The sequence below is a fragment of the Triticum dicoccoides genome, chromosome 4B (genome assembly GCF_002162155.2).
Source record: "Triticum dicoccoides isolate Atlit2015 ecotype Zavitan chromosome 4B, WEW_v2.0, whole genome shotgun sequence".
NCBI classification, from domain to species: domain Eukaryota; kingdom Viridiplantae; phylum Streptophyta; class Magnoliopsida; order Poales; family Poaceae; genus Triticum; species Triticum dicoccoides.
In genome coordinates, this window is record NC_041387.1 from 137729839 (window position 1) to 137751860 (window position 22022).

A 22022-nucleotide genomic window follows, 5' to 3' on the forward strand; every position below is an offset into this window, starting at 1 on the left:
TGCAACTCCCGGATACCGTAGGTATGCTTTTGGTGTACCAAATGTCACAACGTAACTAGGTGTCTATAAAGGTGCACTACAGGTATATCCGAAAGTATCTGTTGGGTTGGCACGAATCAAGATTGGGATTTGTCACTCCGTATGACGGAGAGGTATCTCTAGGCCCACTCGGTAATGCATCATCATAATGAGCTCAATGTGACTAAGTAGTTAGTCACGGGATCATGCATTACGGAACGAGTAAAGTGACTTGCCAGTAACGAGATTGAACAAGGTATTGGGATACCGACGATCGAATCTCGGGCAAGTAACGTACCGATTGACAAATGGAATTGTATATAGGATTGCTTGAATCCTCGACATCGTGGTTCATCCGATGAGATCACCATGGAACATGTGGGAGCCAACATGGGTATCCAGATACCGCTGTTGGTTATTGGCCAGAGAGCTGTCTTGGTCATGTCTGCATGATTCTCGAACCCGTAGGGTCTACACACTTAAGGTTCGACGACGCTAGGGTTATAGGGAACATTTGTGTGTGATTACCGAATTTTGTTCGGAGTCCCGGATGAGATCTCGGACGTCATGAGGAGTTCTGAAATTGTCCAGAGGTGAAGATTTATATATGGGAAGTCATCATACGGTCACCGGAAATATTTGGGGGTATACCGGTATTGTACCGGGACCACCGGAGGGGTTCCGGGGGTCCACCAGGAGGGTCCACCTGCCCCGGAGGGCCTTATGGGCTGTAGGTGGAAGGGAACCAGCCCCTAAGTGGGTTGGGCGCCATCCCCCCTAGGTCCTATGCGCCTAGGGTTGGGGGGGAACCCTAAAGGTGGCGCCCCCCTTGCTTGGGGGGCAAGCCCCTTCCCCCTTGCCCCCCCCCCCCTCTAGATTTTATCTAGAGGGGCCGGCCCCCTTCCCCCTTCTCCCTATAAATAGAGGGGTGGAGGGATGGCTACACCACCACATCCAAGGCACAGCCCCTCCCCTCCCCAACATCTCTGCTCCTCTGCATGAGCTTAGCGAAGCCCTGCCGGAGAACTGCCACTCCATCACCACCACGTCGTCGTGCTGCTGCTGGAGCCATCTTCCTCAACCTCTCCCTCCTCCTTATTCGATCAAGGTGCGGGAGACGTCACCGGGCTGCATGTGTGTTGAACGCGGAGGTGCCGTTGTTCAGCGCTAAGATCGGAATCCACCGCGATCTGAATCGCTACGAGTACGACTCCTTCATCCGCGTTCTTGCAACGCTTCCGCCTCGCGATCTTCAAGGGTATGATGATGCACTCCCCTCTCTCTCTCGTTGCTAGTTACTCCATAGATTGATCTTGGTGATGCGTAGAAATTTTTTAATTTCTGCAACGATCCCCAACACTTAATACACTAGATGCATGCTGGATAACGGTTGATGTGTGGAGTAATAGTAGTAGATGCAGGAAGGAGTCGGTCTACTGATCTTGGACTTGATGCCTATATAATGATCATTGCCTGGATATCGTCATGATTATTTGAAGTTCTATCAATTGCCCAACAGTAATTGTTTTGCCACCATTTGCTATTTTTCTCGAGAGAAGCCACTAGTAAAACCTATGACCCTCAGGTCTCTTTTCATCATATTTGCCTTTGCGATCTATTTTCCTTTGCATTTATTTTCAGATCTATTAAACCAAAAATACAAAAATACCTTGCTGCAATTTATTTATTTCGCGATCTATTTATCCTATCTATCACAATTATCTCACATTATCTTGCCTGCTTGAGGTGCCGTACCCGAAAGGGATTGACAACCCCTTTAACACGTCGGATTGCGAGTATTTTTTATTTGTGTGCAGGGGTTGTTTACGTGGTGTTAGGAGGTTCTCCTATTGGTTTGATAACCTTGGTCTCATCACTAAGGGAAATACCTACCATCGCTAGACTTCATCATCCCTTCCTCTTTGGGGAAATACCGACGTAGTTCAAGCAGACATCAACACGAATTTCTGGCGCCGTTGCCGGGGAGGATCTTCAACATCAACCAGGTTCCTAATCACAAATCTCATATCCTCGCAATTTACATTATTTGCCATTTGCCTCTCGTTTTGATCTCCCCCACTTCACAAGAATTTGTCGTTTTTATTCGCCCTCTTTTTCGTTTTCCCTTATGTCTTTCTTGGTTTGTTTGCTAGTTTGTTTGGAATAATTGTGTGTTCTATTGGAAATCCGAAACCAAAAACCTTATGGATCCACATCCGCTTGCTAATCTTTTAAAATATCCAACTATGATGAACCAATTGCTAGTGAGTCGAGCACACTAGATTATCTTTATGAAGTTTTGCTTGAGATTCGTGAATCTGAAAATTGTGATGAAGTGATAAAAGAAGAAATTTATGAAGTGATTCATGATAGCTCCTTGAATGAAAACCATGATTGCAATGATGTTATAATAAATTCTATTAATGTCAATTATGCTAGTAATATGTAAACCCCAAGCTTGGGGATGCTAATTTTGATATGTCCTCTACTTATTGCAATGATCATGATTGGGGTGATTCTTCTTACAATCTTGAAAATTTATTTAAGCCTCGTGATGAATATGTTTGCGATAATATTGAAGGTGGGTTTGGAAGAGTGTCAATTTTAGTTAATAATGATCCCACTACTTTGGAGAATTATCAATCTTATGAATTTTCTCATAAAAGTGGGTTTGGAGAGGTCATGACTTTATTTGATGATAATCCCACTATTTGGAAGAGTGTCAACTTTGCATGCATGTGGGTCATATAGAGAATATGTTATGTGATAGCTATATTGTTAAATTTTAGTATGATCCTACATGTAATTATTATGAGAGAGGAAAATATGGTTGTAGAAATTTTCATGCTACTAAATTATCTCTCGTCATGTTGAGATTGCTATTGTCTCTTTCTTCTTCCTTGCATATGCTAGATGTTTCTTGTCTTGATAATTTGGTTGCCTGCAAAATGCCTATGTATAGGAAGTATATTAGACTTAAATGTGTTTGTCACATGTTTTATGATGATCTGTTTGTGCTTCAATTCTTGTCTTTCATGTGAGCATCATTGAAATCTCATGCCTATCTTAATGGCTATAAAGGAAGAGCTTGTTAGGAGGCAACCAAATGAATAAAATATTTTTTTGCTTTTTATTTCCTGTTCTTGTGTAAATACACAATTATACCTCTGGTTAGATGTGTTTTGTGGTTTAAATTAGTGTTTGTGCCAAGCAAGGCCTTTGGGATGATTTGGGTGAGAGTTGATTTGATCTTGCTAAAAAACAGAAACTTTTATCAAAAGAGTGCTTTTGAGTTGATTCTTTTTGCAGAAGATTAATAAACAAATTATTCATGTCGTCCTAATTTTTTAGAATTTTTGGAGTTACATAAGTATTCGAAGTAGTCAGATTGCTACAAATTGTTCTATTTTTGACAGATTCTGTTTTCTTTGCGTTGTGTGCTTGTTTTGATGATTCTATGGTTTTCTTTGATGAGTTTTTGCCATAGAAAAGTTGGAATACAGTAGATATAATGCAAAAATAAAATATGAATGGGTTTGCAACATTACTTATAGTAGTGGTTTGATTTCTTATACTAACGGATCTCACGAAGGTTTTGTTGAGTTTTGTGTGATTGAAGTTTTCAAGTTTTGGGTGATCTTACGATGGATGAAGAAATAAGGATTAGCAACAGGATAAGCTTGGGGATGCCTAAGCTACCCAAGATAATATTCAAGAAGTAGCAAGCAACTAAGCTTGGGGATGCCCCCGAGTGGCATCCCCTCTTTCTTCTAACAACCATCGGTATTTTACTTGGAACTATATTTTTATTCGTCACATATTATGAGTTTTGCTTGGAGCATCTTGTATGATATGAGTCTTTGCTTGTTTTGCTTTGTGTTTTAAGTGTTGAATCCTTGCTGGACACACCTTTTTGAGAGATCCAAAAACTATGTTATGCTTGCTCCTATGCTTCACTTAAATTTTTAGAGCCATGGAATTGCTCTAGTACTTCACTTATATCTTTTTGAGCACTGTGTGCTTTGTTATTTTTGAAGAAATGCTCTCATGCTTCACTTAGATTTATTTGGGAGTTAGTAATTTTTTAAGAAATTCTCTCTTGCTTCACTTAGATTATTTTGAGAGAAAGAAATATTATGCTCATGTTCTTCACTTAAATTTGTTTGAGCTTATGAAAAGCAACATATAAAAATAGTCCCAAAGTGATAGATATCCAAGGAGGATATAATAAAAACTTTCATGAAGATCATTGGACAAAATAAACTTGATTCTTAATAATGGTTTTGAGATATGATGATATGATATGTGAGTCATGTTGATGAGTAATTGTGCTTTAGTAAGAATATTGATGTTAAGGTTTGTGATTCCCTATGCAAGCACGAAAGTCAATAGTTCTGCAATGAAATTTATATCCTACTTGTGGTGCATTATTCGGTGTTACTTATGCTTAGTGCTTGGGTATGAGGTTTTTTTGTTTCTTGGTTGGTCGCTTCTTAATCTTTTTGCTAGCCTTCATTTTGCACTAAGTATGATCACTACTTGTGCATCCAAAACCCTTTAAACCAGTTTTGCCATATGAGTCCACTATACCTACCTATATGCGGTAATTCCATGCTGTTCTAAGCAAATTTGCATGTGCCATCTCTAGTTTTCAAAATAAATTTCTCTTTTGTGTTCTCTACCGCTCGCGGGGCAGTGAGGGGTGGCCAATATTTTCCATGCTAGATGTGTTAGTCTCACGATGAGTGTTTATTCACTTGTCATTGCACGAGAGTACGACAAAGGTATTAGGGATGCCCAGTCCCGAAATGAAAAAACAATTTACTTTATGTTGTCAAATAATAAATTCCTTGGAAAGTGTTGGTATGGAGGGCACCCGTGGATACGGTTAGCCATGGAAAGTGAAAGTATGGTGGAAAAAGGAATAAACTTTATTTTTTGTTTGGGAACCTCCTATGATGTATCTAGCATGAAAAGTGTTGGGAGCTCTAACTCGTTTTCTTTAGTGGGAAAAGTATGCCTCCCAAAATGTTTTTATCTCTCAATTTTTGCTTTGAGCTCTGGCACCTCTACAAATCCCTACTTCCCTCTGCGAAGGGCCTTTCTTTTACTTTATGCAATTTTTATTTTAAATTTGAGTCTCCATCTTCTCTTATAAAGCACCAACTAAGGGGCACTATGGTCGTATTTGAGCATTAGGTGTAGCTAAGATTCGAGTGTGTTTCATTAATGGATCAATGGTTGAGTATAATGGGCTAGGGATAACTTGCTTTAGTGTTGATATTTTGGAAGACATGGTTGCTTGTTGGTATGCTTGAGTATTAAAGTCTTCCTGTCAAAACTAGACTATTGCTTTGAACTATATAAAAGTCCAAATGTCCATGTTATAAAGAAAAGAAATGTGATGAACATGTTAGGAAGCATTCCACATCAAAAATTATGTTTTTATCATTTGCCTACTCGAGGACGAGCAGGAATTAAGCTTGGGGATGCTGATACGTCTCCAACATATCTATAATTTTTTATTGTTCGATGTTGTTATATCATCATTCTTGGATGTTTTACAATCATTTTATAGTCATTTTATATCATTTTTTGGTACTAACCTATTGACATAGTGCCCAATGCCAGTTGTTGTTTTCTGCATGTTTTTTACATCACAGGAAATCAATACCAAACGGAGTCCAAACGCAGTGAAACTTTTTGTGGATTTTTTTTGGCCAGAAGACATCCAATGGGCAAGGAATGCAACTGAGAGGAGCTCCGAGGGGAGCACAACCCACCAGGGCGTGCCTGGGGGCCCAGGCGCGCCCCGGTGGGTTGTGCCCTCCTCGTTGGCCTCCCGCACAGCCTCTTTCCTCTATAAATACCCCAATATTTCAGAAACCCTAGGGGGTCGACGAAAATCAATTCCAGCCGCCACAGTCCAGAACCACCAGATCCAATCTAGACACCATCACAGAGGGGTGCATCATGTCCATTGGTGCCTCTCCGATGATGCGTGAGTAGTTCTTTGTAGACCTAAGGGTCCATGCTTAGTAGCTATATGGCTTCCTCTCTCTCTCTCTCTCTCTCTCTCTCTCTCTCTCTCTCTCTCTCTCTCTCTCTTGATTATCAATACAATGGTCTATTAGAGATCCATATGATGTAAGTCTTTTTGTGCTGTGTTTGTTGGGATCCGATGAACTTTGAGTTTATGATCAGATCTATGTTTTTATCCATGAAAGTTATTTGAGTCTTCTTTGATCTCTTATATGCATGATTGATTATAGCCTCATATTTCTTATCTGATATTTGGGTTTTGTTTGGCCAACTTGATCTATTTATCTTGGAATGTGAAGAGGTGCTTTTTGATGGGTTCGATCTTACGGTGCTTGATCCCAGTGACAGAAAGGGAAACGACACGTATGTATCATTGCTATTAAGGATAACAAGATGGGGCCTATTTCCTATTTCTACATAAATAGATCATGTCTACATCATGTCATCGTTTTTATTGCATTACTCCATTTTTCCATGAACTTAATACACTAGATGCATGCTGGATAGCGGTCGATGTGTGGAGTAATAGTAGTAGATGCAGGCAGGAGTCGGTCTACTAATCTTGGACGTGATGCCTATATAATGACCATTGCCTGGATATCGTCATGATTATTCGAAGTTCTATCAATTGCCCAACAGTAATTGTTTTCCCACCATTTGCTATTTTCTCGAGAGAAGCCACTAATGAAACCTACGTCCCCGGGTCTCTTTTCATCATATTTGCCTTTGCGATCTATTTTCCTTTGCTTTTATTTTTAGATCTATTAAACCAAAATACAAAAATATCTTGCTACCATTTATTTATTTCGTGATCTATTTATCCTATCTACCACAATTATCTCACGTTATCTTGCCTACTTGAGGCGGCGTACCCGAAAGGGATTGACAACCCCTTTAACACGTCGGGTTGCGAGTATTTATTATTTGTGTGCAGGGGTTGTTTACGTGGTGTTAGGAGGTTCTCCTACTGGTTCGATAACCTTGGTCTCATCACTGAAGGAAATACCTATTATCGCTATACTGCATCATCCCTTCCTCTTTGGGGAAATACCGACATAGTTCTAGCAGACATCAATGGCCTTGTTCACCAAGGTGGCAAAGTCGGCAAAGTCATGCACCAGGAGCGCAAGCTTGATATCAGGGTGACGTATGTCATGAAAATTTTCCTGCCTACAGGCATCAGTAGCAATATTCTCTTCAGCATAGCGGGACAAGTCTAGGAACTCCCGTTGATAAGCATCCACATTCTTGTTGCCCTGGGTGAGGTTGCGGAACTCGCGCTTCTTCCTGTCCATGTTCCCTAAGGAATGAAGCGGGCATGGAAAGCAGCTTGGAAACTCCGCCCAAGTAATGACTGTCCCAGCAGGTTGAGTACGCATGTGACTGATCCACCATTGAGTAGCGGGGCCCTTGAGGAAAAAGGATGCGAAAGTGACATAGATGGCAGGGGCAACCTCAGCAGACTCCATCTCATAAGTGATGTCACGGAGCCAGTCATCAACATCAAGGGGCTGAGTTGAGTTGCGGTAAATGGTAGGGTTGAGGGGCATGAAATCTTGCAGAGTTACTGGGGCTGGCTACTGATTCATATTGGGGTATGGAAACTGATCCATGAGCCCTAGCATGAACTGGTGATTCATCTCAAACGGTCATATCATTCTAGCTATATATTCGGGCGGTGGTGGATTGTTGGCACCACGACCAGTGGGTCTAACCATCCTGCTAGAATGCATCAGAGATAGTTTAGCATGGAGCAATGGTAGAGACAATGAATCATTCATGAGGTAACATGCACAATTAAAAGAGCGCAAAATATACATCATAGTAGTCAAGCATGACATGCAGATCCATACATCAGTCGGTTACAAACTAGAGGTACAAGTTCAGAAAGGGAAAGGTAGTCTAGACCAACTAGGTGGCACGCAAGCACGCGGTGGAGGGATACAACATAGGGACATAGCGATATGCTACATCAACATCGGGGAAAACCTCTGAAGTCAGGCGGCTGCAGGTGATGAAAAGCCAAACAGTTCTCGAGATAGGGGTCCTATGCTCCAGGAAGGCTCTGGTGCAAGAACTGGTCCAACCTGGAAGGAGAGCTCCACGTGAAGGGCTATCACCTCCAACAATAGGCCACGCAATACCTGGTGGCAACTCTGGCCTGCATGGGTAAAGGATGTACTCTAGCTATATCCTCGCGCTGACTGCTGGCAGCATCTGTGTTAGAGTGTCATAGTGGCAAGCACGAATGGCATACAACTCGACAGACAGAGCTCGAACAGTGCGATCCAGAGCCTTGATGTACCGAACCATAACCTGAGGATCGTAACGACGGCTCACATAGGGGGTACAAATAGCAGTGTAGTGTCCAGTCTCGTCCCCAGCTGGGACGTACGGGATGTATCTGAACCCAGTCTCTGTCAAGCGAGGGTGCTCTCCACGGAGGCGGGTGATAGAAACATAGGAAGCATCATGGACTGCCTTCTCAACCGTCACTCTAACACCCTCAAAGGTGTGCAACTCATCGGTGGAGTTGTCCCGCCGATCATAGATAACAACCATAGCGTAGGAGTGCTCTTGGCTGAACCCGCGGTAGTCCTCGTACACGGTGTACTAGGGGTACCAACGATATCCCAGCAGGGCAAGAGGCCGAACAGAATGGCAGGGAACCCAGTCGCATAAACAGCCATGGTCTGGTTGATGATCTACGTTGCGGGACGCATCTGAAACATAAGAAGTTCAAAGATGTCAAAAGATTGTGTGTGTATCATTCACTATACTTTCAAAGGAATAGTTGCAGATAATCTAGCTCTCCAGGTGGATCTGATCACGAGAACCTAATGTTAGAGTTAGCAAAATCATTTAACCCAAGTAGAAGAGAGATCATAGTCACAAAAAATCCTAAAACCACCCAATTGTGATGTCGCCCTGTAAGCCGCACACCAATGTTAGTAAGAGTTTTTCAAAGACTAGACTCAACTTCGGCCAACAAGTAGGAAAGGGGGCTACCTACAGGCAATCGGCTCTGATACCAACTTGTGATGTCCCAACTTAATCATGCACTAATCATACACACAAATGCGCACGATTAAGATCAGAGACTCGCGGGAAGATATCACAACACAACTCTAAACACAAATTAAATTCATACAAGCTTTATATTACAAGCCAGGGGCCTCGAGGGCTCGAATACAAACAAGTCAGCGGAAGCAACAATATCTGAGTACAGACATAAGGTAAACAAGTCTGCTTTAAGAAGACGAGCACAAACAGCAACATGATCAAAAAGGTAAGGCCTCCTGCCTGGGAGCCTCCTAACTACTCCTAGTCATTGGTGGCCTCCACATAGTAATAGGATCTGTCGGGGTAGTAGTAGTCATCGGTGGTGTCCTCTGGCTCTTGGACTCCGTCATTTGATCACAGCAATTGGGTACAGGGAAAAAGGGGGTAGCAAAGCAATCGTGAGTACTCATCCAAAGTACTTGCAAGACTTACATCAGATCTAAACTAAGTATGCATCAGTATCAAAGGAATGGGGCTATATCTTTGGACTGAACTGCATAAATGCCAGAAGAGAAGTGAAAGCCTAGCCTATCAAAGACTAGCATCTTGCAGCATCAAAAGAGAGTAGAGTAACATAGCACAAGTAATAAGTATGTTGTATTAACGCCCAGAGATCCTTCCTCGACTCCCTGCGAGAAAGCAATATTGGAGCCATCATATCCATTTCACATTTCTAATATCCAGTTATAGTTGTATCGATCGGGATACAACTCCAAGCGTCTGTTATCGTGGACATGGCTATTCGGATATATTAAGTTCCCTATAGGGGTCACAAACGTACCCAACACGCTCGATTATCTCCGGCCGAACACACTTTCCTGGGTCATACCCGGCCTCGGCTAATCGACATGTCATAGTCCTACCTAGGCTCAGCACAGAGGTTAGCACGCCGGTCGACATCCTAAATGTGAAGGGGTCATGGGCCAATAGTCCCTTGCAATCCTGCACGTTGCGAACGCGGCCTGCAGAAGACCCACCCCCTTATACAAGCATAGTTGGTTATCGTCCAACCGGGCGCGCGTCGCTAAACCGCTAACATATGTGAGCTTTCAGAAGAATCATACGACGCAGAGTGCCCATACTTTTTCCCGCATGGTGGTCAGTGTGAAAAGGCCAGAGGCCTACTCGGATCACATATCCAGATCGTTAGTTTCTTGGGAGCGCGCGGAGATGATCAATGATCCATGATCATTGGTCCTATCACCCCATCTCACGAACTTACGACAAGGGCTAAGAATGTCTGGCCGTGCCGCGTAATTATCCTGCGGGTACCCTCCGGGTCAACCCGACTCCACATCACTCGCGGTTACCCTCACGGTCAACCTGACCTCACATTTCTCTCGCGGGTACCCCCCGAGACCAACTTGAACATGGTTCTGGGGTAATGTCAAAGTAACCGTGTGCCCATAACACCAAGGGGGGAATCCGAGGAATCACCCCCGATGGATTTCGCTTGATGTAATCATCAAGGTGAACTTAGAGGAATCACCCTCGAGGGTTCACTCTTGATGTGTTGCATGACAGAGTCATTATTGGGAGTGGTGAAGAGGAATCACCCTCCGTAGACCACGATCGAATAGCTACACTACAGAGATCTCATCATAAGTGCTATACGAGGTATCACCCTCGGCACTCGATAGTAACTCTGCAGAGTCATAGCACTAAGGGGGTGTGATGTGATGTGTCGGGCTCAGGACGTCGATCGCATTGATTGAGTCATTGGTCAGAAAGCGGGGGCAACAGGGACAAGGTGAGGGGTCACTAATGGATCACTAACCAACCTATACTAAGAATATACAGTAAGCAGCTAGTAACAATAGCAGGTAACAAAATCAAGTTATGTGTCATAATAGGTACAAACGAGAAACAATAGCAAAATCTAATGAAAGCATGAGAGAGAAGGAAATGGGTGATATAGGAATGATTAAGGGGGTTTTGCTTGATTGGAAGCTCTGCTGAGAGTGGCTGAACGTCAGGGGTGTAGTCGTACTCGGCAGCAGCATCGGTCTCGGTGTCTACGAAGAGAAGAGGGGGAAGAAACAACAAATATAAAGAAAACAGATGCATGACATGGCAATATGCAGTGCTAGGGTTGGCCTAACACAGTGCTACATGATACATATGTAGTGAGAAAACATCTAGGGTTGTTTTCCCGATGTTTGGCGTTTTTTGAAAAGATGAACCAAGGGGAAGGAATCATGTTCATCATGTTAGAGGCATGTGACAGATGAACGGATTGCTTATTCGGATTCGTTATATTTTTTTGAGCAACTTTCATATATAAATTATTTTCATCTGACTTATAGATTATTATATGGTTTTTCAAAGATTTAAACATTTTCTGAATTGACAGATTCATTTTAATTCAAATATCATTTTAAAACCTAAATGCTACGGGTACCCAAAAGTGTACCCACACTTTTGCACATGAGGCTGATAGGTGGGGTCCAGGGGGTCCAGTCAGTGGTCTAGTCAACCAGTTGACCAGTCAAAGTTTGACTGGTCAACAAGTCGTGGACCCTCATGTCATGAACTACACCTAAACTTAAATGGTTAATTAACAAATGGGCTCCACATGTCACAGGGTAACCCTAAACTAACTAAAACATAATTAAATTTAATAGGGGGTCAGTGTTGCAATTAGATTATTTTTTAAACTAAACAGACCGGACCCACGTGTAAGTGAGCCACGACGACTGCCTAAATGCGTGCTCGCGCTAGGAGCACGCCGGCGACAATAGAGCGCGGCGGCTAGATATAGAGCGGCCCGCTCCGCGACCATTTGGCCGGGCGAGGCAGGCGCAGCGCGGTCCGTGGCAGTCGAGCGCGCGCGCTATCACAACTCAGCGCGGGCGCGGGCGTGGCCAAGCCACGACCAGGGACGACAGACACTGCGGGCTGCAACAGGCGGAGGCGTCCGGCATGGGCTAACGCGTGGGCTGGGTACGCGGTGCGGGCAGGGGGAGGCCGTGGCGTGCGCGGCCATGGCGAGGAGCGCACGCGCGAGCAGCGCAGGGCGCAGCCAATTGGCGGCCAGGGCACATAGGGGGCAGTGGCTGCGGGCGGACGGCGGGCAGCAAGGAGAGAGGGGGAGGAGTGGTGCTCACTGGGAAGGCACATGGAGGCCTGGCATGGGCTTAGGAGCAGCAGAGCTCGACGCCGACGGGGACGCGTCGGTGGCCGATGGGGTGGTGAGCTCGATGTCGAAGACGTGGGGCCTCCCCGGCTCCTGTTGTTGGTCTAGAGGACAAGGTCGAGGCTTGTGCAGCTCATGGACGTCCTGGTGCAGCCCGGGGTGGCGCCGGAGCGCGCTAATGGCAGTGGCGCGATGACCTCCCCGCTCGGGTGCAGGCGGATCTGGAGGAGGGGAGAGGGGCAAGAGGGAGAGCGAGGGAGGCGAGCTAGTAGGAGAGAGGACCGACGAGAGGGGGGAGGAGCCCGAGGCACCGTGGGAGGTGGCCTTATCCCCTCCCCGATGAGGGCGGCAAGGTGGTTCGACGGGGACATGCGGCACGCGCGCCCTCGGTATGCCACTGTAATTAGGTTGGGGATGAACAGGGAGAGAGCTGGGCTGGGCCAGTTGGGCTAGTCCACTGTGGCCTAAGGCCCAGTGATATGTCTCCAACGTATCTATAATTTATAAAGTATTCATGCCACGTTTACAATAGTTTTATATGATTTTGGTATGATTTGATTAGAACTAATCCGGACTGACATTGTTTTCAGCAGAACTACCGTGGTGTTGTTTTTGTGCCGAAATAAAAGTTCTCGGAATGCGTTGAAAATCAACGGAGATTTTTTTGGAAAATATAAAAAATACTGGAACAAAAATCTACCGGAGGGGGGTCCTGAGGGCACCACGAGGGTGGAGGGTGCCCCCACCCCCCTGGGGCGCGCCCACTGCCTCGTGGACTCCCCGTGGGCCCCCTTGACTTGTTCTCGATGCCAACCTCTCCTATAAGTCACCAAACCTCCAGAAAATAACCTAGATCGGAAGTTCTGCCGCCGCAAGCCTCTGTAGCAACGAGAAATCAATATAGGCCCTCTCTGGCACCCTGTCGGAGGGGGCCATCATCACCGGAGGCCATGGAGGAGGATCCCAGAGGGGCCATAATCACCATGAAGGCCAAGGACCAGAGGAGGAACATCTCCCCAACTAGGGGGGAGGCCATGGAGGAGGAAGCACAAGGGGGAGAACCTCTCCTCCTCTCTCTCGGTGGCGCCGGAGTGCCATCAGGAGGCGAATCATCACCGCGATGATCGTCTTCATCAACATCACCATCATCATCACCATCCTCATCTCTTTTCAGCGGTCCACTCTCCCGCACCCCGTTGTAATCCCTACTTGAACATGGTGCTTTATGCCACATATTATGATTCAATGATGTGTTGCCATCCTATGATGTTTGAGTAGGTATCCTTTGTCTTTGCGTTATTGATGATCTAGATTGGTATGAGTTGTATGTTTTGTTTTGGTGATGTCCTATTGTGCCCTCCATGTCGCGCAAGCATGAGGGATTCCCGCTGTAGGGTGTTGCAATACGTTCATGATTCGCTTATAGTGGGTTGCTTGAGTGACAGAAGCATAAACCCGAGTAAGGGGGTTGTTGCGTATGGGATAAAGGGGACTTGATAATGTTAATGATATGGTTGGGTTTCACCTTCATGATCTTTAGTAGTTGCGGATGCTTGCTAGAGTTCCAATCATAAGTGCATATGATCCAAGAAGATAAAGTATGTTAGCTTATGCCTCTCCCTCATATGAAATTGCAATGACGACTACCGGTCTTGTTAACAATTGCCCAGGACAATTCCGCACACTGACCCATCATTATTCCACACTTGCTATTTATAATATTTAGTAATATATTCTAACTTTATGATAACAGCACCTATTTTATATTTTAGCTCTCCGATATCATACAAAGTTATCCTCTTCATACCCACAACATAGTCTTATTTCTCGTTTCTAGTTGGAAGCAAACGTCCGGTGTACGTAGAGTCTTATCAGTGGCAGATAGGACTTGAGAGAATATTGATTTTCCCTTTAGCTCCTTGTGGGTTTGACACTCCATGCTTATCACTTCCACCTTTGGAAATTGCTACGATGATTCCCTGCACTTGGGGATTATCAAGCTCCTTTCTGGCGTCGTTGCCGGGGAGCAATAGCATGGGGTTGATATTCTTGTGTATGCTTGTCTGCTTCCTTCACTAAGTAGTTTTTGTTTCCCCTTTTTAGTTTTTCTTAGTTGTGGGTGAAACATACAAAAAAATTAAAAAATGAAAATGCAAAAAGATTCACTTGCCTCATATGCCTAAAAGGTTTTTCAAAAAAAGAGAAGTGATTGGAAGGTTATGCATTGGAGAAGTGAGGGTCGACCTGGAACACTTGTGTTCATGCTCATGGAAACAATGTAGAATTTTTCATGTAAGTTTCTCTGAAAATAATTATTCCATTGTATATATTCATTGTATTATAAAAATAATGTGCCAAGCTTTGGTTCTAGGATGATTAGATTGCTTGTTTACTATGTGCAGTACAAAAACAGAAACTTTGGATGTAGAGCGTGAATTTACATTTTTTACTAGAAAGTCAAATGGGTCTGAAACTTTTTTCACATTACTTCTATACAAATTGTTTAAATATTCATATTTTTTTAGAACTTTTGGAGTTACAAAAGTTTACTAAATTTCCAGATTACTACGGACTATCATGTTTTTGACAGATTCTGTTTTCTTTGTGTTGTTCGCTTATTTTGATGAATCTATGGGTAGTATCGGGGGGTATAAACCATGGTGAAATTGGAATACAGTAGATATAGTGATAATATGAAATTGGAATGATTTTACAATAGTACCTAAAGGTAGTGATTTGCTTTATTATACTAACGGATCTAACGAAGTTTTTGTTAAGTTTTGTGTGGATGAAGTGTCCGAAGAACGAGGAGTTACCTATGTGAGAAGAATAAAGAGAGGAAAGAGTTCAATCTTGGGGATTCCCAAGGCACCACAAGTAAATATTTCAAGGATACTCAAGCATCTAAGCTTGGGGATGCCCCGGTTGGCATCCCATCTTTCTTCTTCAACAATTATCGGTATACCTTGGTTTTTGTTTTGTTCGCATGATTTGTGTCCTTTGTGTTTTTCTTTTTCTTTAGGAACCATGCTAGTATGAGATAGCCATTCAATGACCTTATAGAATGCTCTTTGTGCTTCACTTTTGAGTATGGTTTTATAGAATGTTTTGTGTGCTTCACTTATATGTTTTGAGCTTGGATATTGGTTAGTCTATATTAATTGTAGAATGCTCCATGAACTTCACTTATATCTTTTGGAGTATGAATAAGATTATCATCGAAAGTGGATTTGGAAGAGTGTCAACTTTAGGAAGTAACATACTTGTGAGGCTTGTCATCTTGGCAAGCACGTTCATCTTCCATTTAGCGCATCTACCACTATTTTCACTTTTCTGTTTCAGTTATTGCATAGTGATGTTTGGACATCCCCGGTTGCAAGCAACACGGGCTACCTATACTATTTGGTGATCTTAGATGATTTCTCTCATTATGTGTGGACATTTCCTCTTTGTCGCAAGTCCGACGCTCTTGCCACACTCACCGCATTTTATTCCTTTACCACACAGTTCAGTCGTCCTATCCTTACTTTACAAACTAACAACGGAAAAGAGTTTGACAATGCCGCTGTTCATAACCTTTTAGCCTCCCACAGACTATCTTTCGCCTCACTTGCCCCTACACGTCCCAACAAAATGGTCATGCCGAGTGTATCCTTCGCACTCTTAATGACAGCATCCGCACGTTACTCTTTCACTCTAACGTGCCTCCCCGGTTTTGGTCGGACGCTCTCGCCACCGCCACCCTCCTCATTAACATCCGCCTGTGTCGCCCACGCTGGAACTATGCCCCTCACCATCTCCTCTTTGGTGCGTCCCCATCTTATGTTGGCCTTCACATCTTTGGTTGTCTATGCTATCCTAGCCTCGCCGCCACTGCGCCTTGTAAGCTTGCACATCGCTCAGTCGCTTGCATTTTCCTTGGCTACCCACCTAACATCAAAGGATACCGCTGCTACGATCCCGTCTCCCATCGTGTATTCACCTCCCGGCACGTTTACCTTGATGAGACGGTGTTTCCATTTCAGCAGATACCTCCCGCCGCCCCGTCGCCGCCGGCCACCGGCGGCCCTCCAGCGACCCCATTAGGTGGACGGCCCGGCTCGATTATTGGACCGCCTCCGGGCTTCGGCAGTCCTCCCGCCGTGGGTCGAGTTGCAGCTCGCGCCCCCACGACGTCCTCGCTGACTCCGTCAGGGGCCTCGGCATCGCCCGCCTTACCGGCATCTTCGTCGGCCGCCCCGTCGCCGGTATCTTCACCGGCCACCTCAGGCGTCGCCCCGTCGCCGGCTATCTCGATCGGCCCCGCCACCTCGGGTGCCTCGGGCAGCGCCCCCGCCTTGCCCGCCACCCCTGCCTCGCCCGCCCCCTTGCCGCGGCACGGGCGCTTCGGCGGCCTCGGGCGCGGACGCTTCTTCATCGGCCATCTCGCCGGCGGCCTCGTCGGCTGCCTCACCAACTACTTCACCGACCGCCTTGCCCGTCGCCGAGTTGCCATCTCGCCCCGTCACTCGGGCTCGAGCCGACGTTCATCGCCTGAGTCTACGATACTCTAGCGATGAGTATCTTCTCACCGCCTCCACCACTGAGACGTCACCGATCCCTGTGTCTGCTCGCGCAGCCCTTCGTGATCCTCACTGGCTTGCCGCGATTCAGGAAGAGTTTGACGCTCTTCAGCGGAACCATACCTGGACACTGGTTCCTCGGCCTTCTCGCGCCAATGTCATCAGTGGCAAGTGGGTCTTTCGCCATAAGACCCGCTCGGATGGTACACTTGAGCGCTACAAGGCTCGCTGGGTGGTCCGTGGTTTTCGGCAGCGTGCTGGAGTCGACTTCACCGAGATGTTTGCCCCGGTTGTCAAACCGGGCATGATCCGCACAGTTCTCCAGCTAGCAGTTTCCCGAGGCTGGCCGGTTCATCAGATGGATGTCTCCAACGCCTTCCTTCACGGCCATCTTGAGGAGCAGGTTTACCGTGAGCAGCCGACCGGTTTCGTTGATGCATCTCTTCCTGGGCATGTGTGTTTGTTGTCCCGATCTCCCTAGGGCTCAAGCAAGCACCTCGCGCCTAGTACCAGCGTCGGGTTCCTTCAGACACTGGGCTTCAGCATCACTCGCTCGGATACCTCATTGTTCGTCTATCACCGTGGTGACACGACTGCATATTTGCTCCTCTACGTCGACGACATCATCCTGACGGCCTCCTCCACAACCCTTCTTCAGCAGATTACTTTTCGGCTGCGTGATGAGTTTGCCATCAAGGACCTGGGCGCTCTACATTATTTCCTTGGCATTGAGGTCGTTCAGCGACCTGGCGACTTCTTTCTTCATCAGCAGAAGTATGCACACGAGCTACTTGAGTGTGCCGGCATGCTCAACTATCACCCTGATGTTACTCATGTTGACACGAAGGCCCAGGTTTCTGCTCTTGAGGGCTCTCCTGCGTCGGATGCTCTATTCTACCGGTCCATTGTTGGTGCTCTTCAGTATCTGACTCTCACCCGGCCGGATTTACAGTATGTTGTCCAGCAGGTGTGTCTGCATATGCACGCCCCTCGTGACTCCCACTAGACACTCATGAATCGGATTCTCCGTTACATCCGCGGCACGATGACTCTTGGGCTTACTCTCACGGCGTCCAGTTCTCTAGAGATGGTGGCCTACTCCGACGCGGACTGGGCCGGCTGCCCCGGCACCCGTCGGTCCACCTATGGCTACTGTGTTTACCTTGGTCCTTCACTCGTCTCGTGGTCGTCCAAGTGACAACCTATGGTTTCACGCTCTAGCACGGAGGCTGAGTACCGAGTTGTGGCTAATGTCGTCGCCGAGTGCACCTGGCTACGACAGTTACTTCAGGAGTTGCATCATGACGTCTCCCAGGCTACGGTTGTCTACTGTGACAACGTTTCTGCAGTGTACCTTTCCGCCAACCCCGTTCATCATCGCCAGACTAAGCACATTGAGCTGGACATTCACTTTGTGCGCGAGCAGGTGGCCCTTGGACGTATTCGGGTCCTTCATGTTTCGACTACACAACAGTTCGCCGATGTGGTGACTAAGGGACTGCCGACTTCCACCTTCGAGGAGTTTCGTTCCAGTCTCTGCGTCTCTGGCGCCCCTTCGACTACGGGGGGTGTTGAATATATTGTGTACATGTATATTGTGTCTTGGGCCCACCTCCTAGTTCCTCTGTATAGTTGAGGTTGTGTCCCCCCTTCTGTACTCATATATACGTGCCTGGTGCACCGATCAATGCATTGTGTTACATAGCCTATTCTTTCCCTTCTACACCAGTAGCTCCACCACCCTGAGCAGTCCCCGGCCGACGCCTTCAGGAAGGAACACGACACTAAGGTGCCATCGTCGCCTAAACAGAGGAACAAAGGCTTTCGCTTGCGCTCATGGCAGAGGTGAGGGGACGTAGGATCCACACCGAAGCCTCCAGGAAAGGAATCGGCGCCGAGGGCGTCGACTTTGGTGCGGCCACCACGCCGGCCTGGAGTTTCCCCCAGATCCGTGCCCAGCCGCCAGATCCGTCCAGGCAGTACTGGCGTCGACTGTAGTCGCTAGTCGCTAAGTACTGTAGCCAGCACGAACCGGAGTAGATCGAGTCGAAGATGACGCCTCTCATGGAACTCCGGTCGGCCATCAAAATATGCTTTAATAATTAATTCTTTGCCAAGCGATCATGTAGAACGAGGGCAGACCAAAGTGGCTCACCTTTCAGCCTTCGGTTCAAGACCTCATGCCTCTCATTTGCACGATCGAAAGAAGAATGACAAGCACACTAGCCTTGATGTCTTATGGGGCCAAACTTTCACTCCTCAATACAATGATCACGTCCCTCACCATCTTTGCTCTCTGCACTCTCAAATTGCCGCCAAAGATACTAGAACTCCTGGACAAAATAAGAAGGAAATGCCTTTGGACAAAAAAGACAGAGCAAGGGGACAAATGTAACTCGCTAGCGGCCTGGAGCATGGTTTGCCAATCAAAACAATGTGGTGGACTTGGAATAATCAATCTTCCTATCCAAAGTGAAGCCCTGCTCCTAAAGTATCTGCATAAATTCTACGACATGTCCTAGCACGACCATATACTAGACATCACTTGACTCCACAACATCTTGATACTACCGCACTACAACAACTACAAACACACGAAACTGAGCATCAGTTGTCACTAAGCACACCACCTATGTTACAAGGACTGTCTGTTCCTACTCCATAACTCGCAGTTATCCCATAAAAGTAACCCAAGCGAGTACATTTTTGTACAGCTGTATCGTACATGATCCACGGATAGGCTTGATTTTTTGATGCAGGTCAGTCAGTTTCTGAGACCTCTTCCACTGGCAGTTCAAAGGCGTCGATCTCCTGGAAGTATGCTTTGTGCTTCTCGACGAAATCATCTGGTAACTTGGGTCTGCCAGAAGATGAGTTCTCCACGCCCAAGTGCCTCTTCTTCTGTTCAGAAATTCAAGCAATCAGCAAGGTGAAAACACTGTTGCTAGGGTCCCAAAATTCTCAGTATTGTTCCTAAGGTTGATTCTGTGGAAGGCTGTTTATACAGCAGACTTAAGCACCTGCTGTTTCGACTAGCGCATGTACTACGTAAGTCCTTTACATTTAGAATAAAAACAATATCGGCGGATATCTAGATGGACCAAACATACATAATCCTTGAACTGCCTTCTTAAGTTTGCGTGATACTTGACACTATGGTGCCGGTATCTCTACAGCATACAAATGAGGTGTCAACATTCACTCAAATAAGCATATCTTCATATACAGTGTTGAATAAATGCCGCATAGGAGATACACATGAAAAGGAGAATGAAACAGAAAATCAATATGTGCCTTATTACCATTTACTTGTCACATATTACTGAATGACAAAGTTTGGGCAAAATCATGAGCTACAAACAGCAAGCATAATTAACATTCGTATCATACAGATCAATCAAAGAGAGCATGGCGGTCAAGGAAGAATTATTGGGAAATGGCTCAAAGTTTACTGCTGCTTACCTTTTTAGCTTGATGACAAGGAGCTGAGGATGAAATAGGACGAGGATCCTGAGCCGCTGGGGCTTTTTTAGTTGAGTGACTGAAAGGGAGGTGCAATTGAGTTAACTAAATACGCTCAAGTTGCAGGCATTAGCTATGCCAATATTCAGACTTTGCATTCGGAACTTGCAGATATCTGGACATATGGGAACATTTACTTATCCAGTTACCCCTATTACTAGTGACATAGTATATGATTTGATAACTTCATTGTCTTGAAAACCCAAAAGACACTGTGCAAGCTACCAGTATCCAAAGCACTTAACGACAAGAATGCAAGTTAACAAATAGATAGCCAGAATGACAAAACCATCCAAACATAATAAGCAGACAGATATTCTGACAGTCTAGACCAGTTAGAACTTGAACTCTAACTGTTCATATTGTGTTTTGAACAGGACTATTGCATGCTTAACAAGATTATGCAACAAAATGAGTGGGCTGCGTGTATACAACACAAATAACACTGCAAAATCAGATGGACATTGTCATCAATTATTATGGTTGCATGATTGGTGGGTTGTTGCACCTTATTCTACCATTTGCAATGAAAATTTATCCTCATGTACTGATAAAATCTGCATTATTATTATTAATTAAAACTTTGTTGTACTTAGTCCAGTTTCAAGAAAAACTAAATACAGCAATCAAAATGAACTACCTCGCGGCAGAAGCTTATCATAAGTAAACCACACAATCGATAGCACAAGAGCATGTGTAGAGCTGCAGGGTCTGAACCGAAGTAATGAAATGCAAGCCAGTTCTGAACCAAAAAGGAAACTAAATTGCACATATCAACTTGCTCACCTGCTGGCCCTTGTAGTTTTCCCAAGAGGGGGGCAACTTGCTACTGCTCCAGTTGGAAAGGGCACCTTGACACTGGTGGGATTTCTCCTCCCCCGAGTCGCTCGACTCGTGTAAATCGTCGAGATGGGCGATTTCACCAAACCCGGCTCCTCAACAGCTGCAAAGATCCAGAGTCAGGAACTCAAATTGGTGCCACGCAAGGAGAAGCAAATAATCCACAGCAACTCAACAATCGAACGGAGAAGGCGTTGTGGTGTGGTAATGGTGAAGGGAATCGGCGCGCCTAGCTAAGATGCTGCTGCTAGTTAACTAAGGACTGAGCTGAGATGGGGGCAGTGAGCTCACCGGCGGCGGAAGAGGCCTTGGAGACGGGCGTGGCCGACGCGGAGGCGTCGGGGCGCGGCGGCCGGAGGGGCCGCTTGGCGCTAGGGTTTCTCGGGGCTGGGGTGCTCGGGAGGAGGTTGGTCAGATCCCCTAGGGGCAGCGCCGCCTTCCGCCTCCGCTTGCTGGCGGCTGCCGCCGGTGGCGTGGTCGTGTTGGTGGTAGAGGCTTCCATCGCATTCGCGCAGGATTGGGTTGGATTTGGGGTTGGGGTTTGTAGCAGAGCGGGCGGAGCAGCAGAGCGGGAAGAAGAAGAGACGAGAGCCTTGCTACGGAAGATTGGAGAACAAACCGGTGAACCCACGAATATTCAAGAGAAGAAAAGAAAATCATGTAGAGTCTTTTTAAAAGATCTACTCCCTCCGATTCAAAATAGGTTTCGTAGTTTTAAACTGGGGCAGTACTATGCGCAGGTCCAAATTTCGGCCGGCCCGCCGCCGAGCGTTTGATGAGACCCCGTCCAACGGTTGGATCTCGTAATAATTAGTCCCCGTGTCCAGCGTTGGATCTCA

At 46.0% G+C, this 22022-nt stretch overlaps 1 protein-coding gene across 2 annotated transcripts; it reads right to left on the bottom strand.

The window, feature by feature from the left end:
- Positions 1–19195: 19195 nt before the first annotated feature.
- On the bottom strand, positions 19196–21804 carry LOC119295469 (mediator of DNA damage checkpoint protein 1-like). Of its 2 annotated transcripts, none has more exons than XM_037573887.1 (4): positions 21475–21804; positions 21130–21286; positions 20284–20362; positions 19196–19719 (listed from the first exon to the last, which is right to left on the bottom strand). In XM_037573887.1, exons 1-4 carry the CDS (start codon positions 21683–21685, stop codon positions 19582–19584), a joined length of 585 nt encoding a protein of 194 aa, XP_037429784.1. In that variant the 5' UTR covers positions 21686–21804; the 3' UTR covers positions 19196–19581. The 2 variants fall into 2 exon arrangements, with proteins under 2 accessions (XP_037429784.1, XP_037429783.1); XM_037573886.1 differs by having other exon boundaries at positions 19214–19722.
- Between the last annotated feature and the right edge of the window lie 218 nt (positions 21805–22022).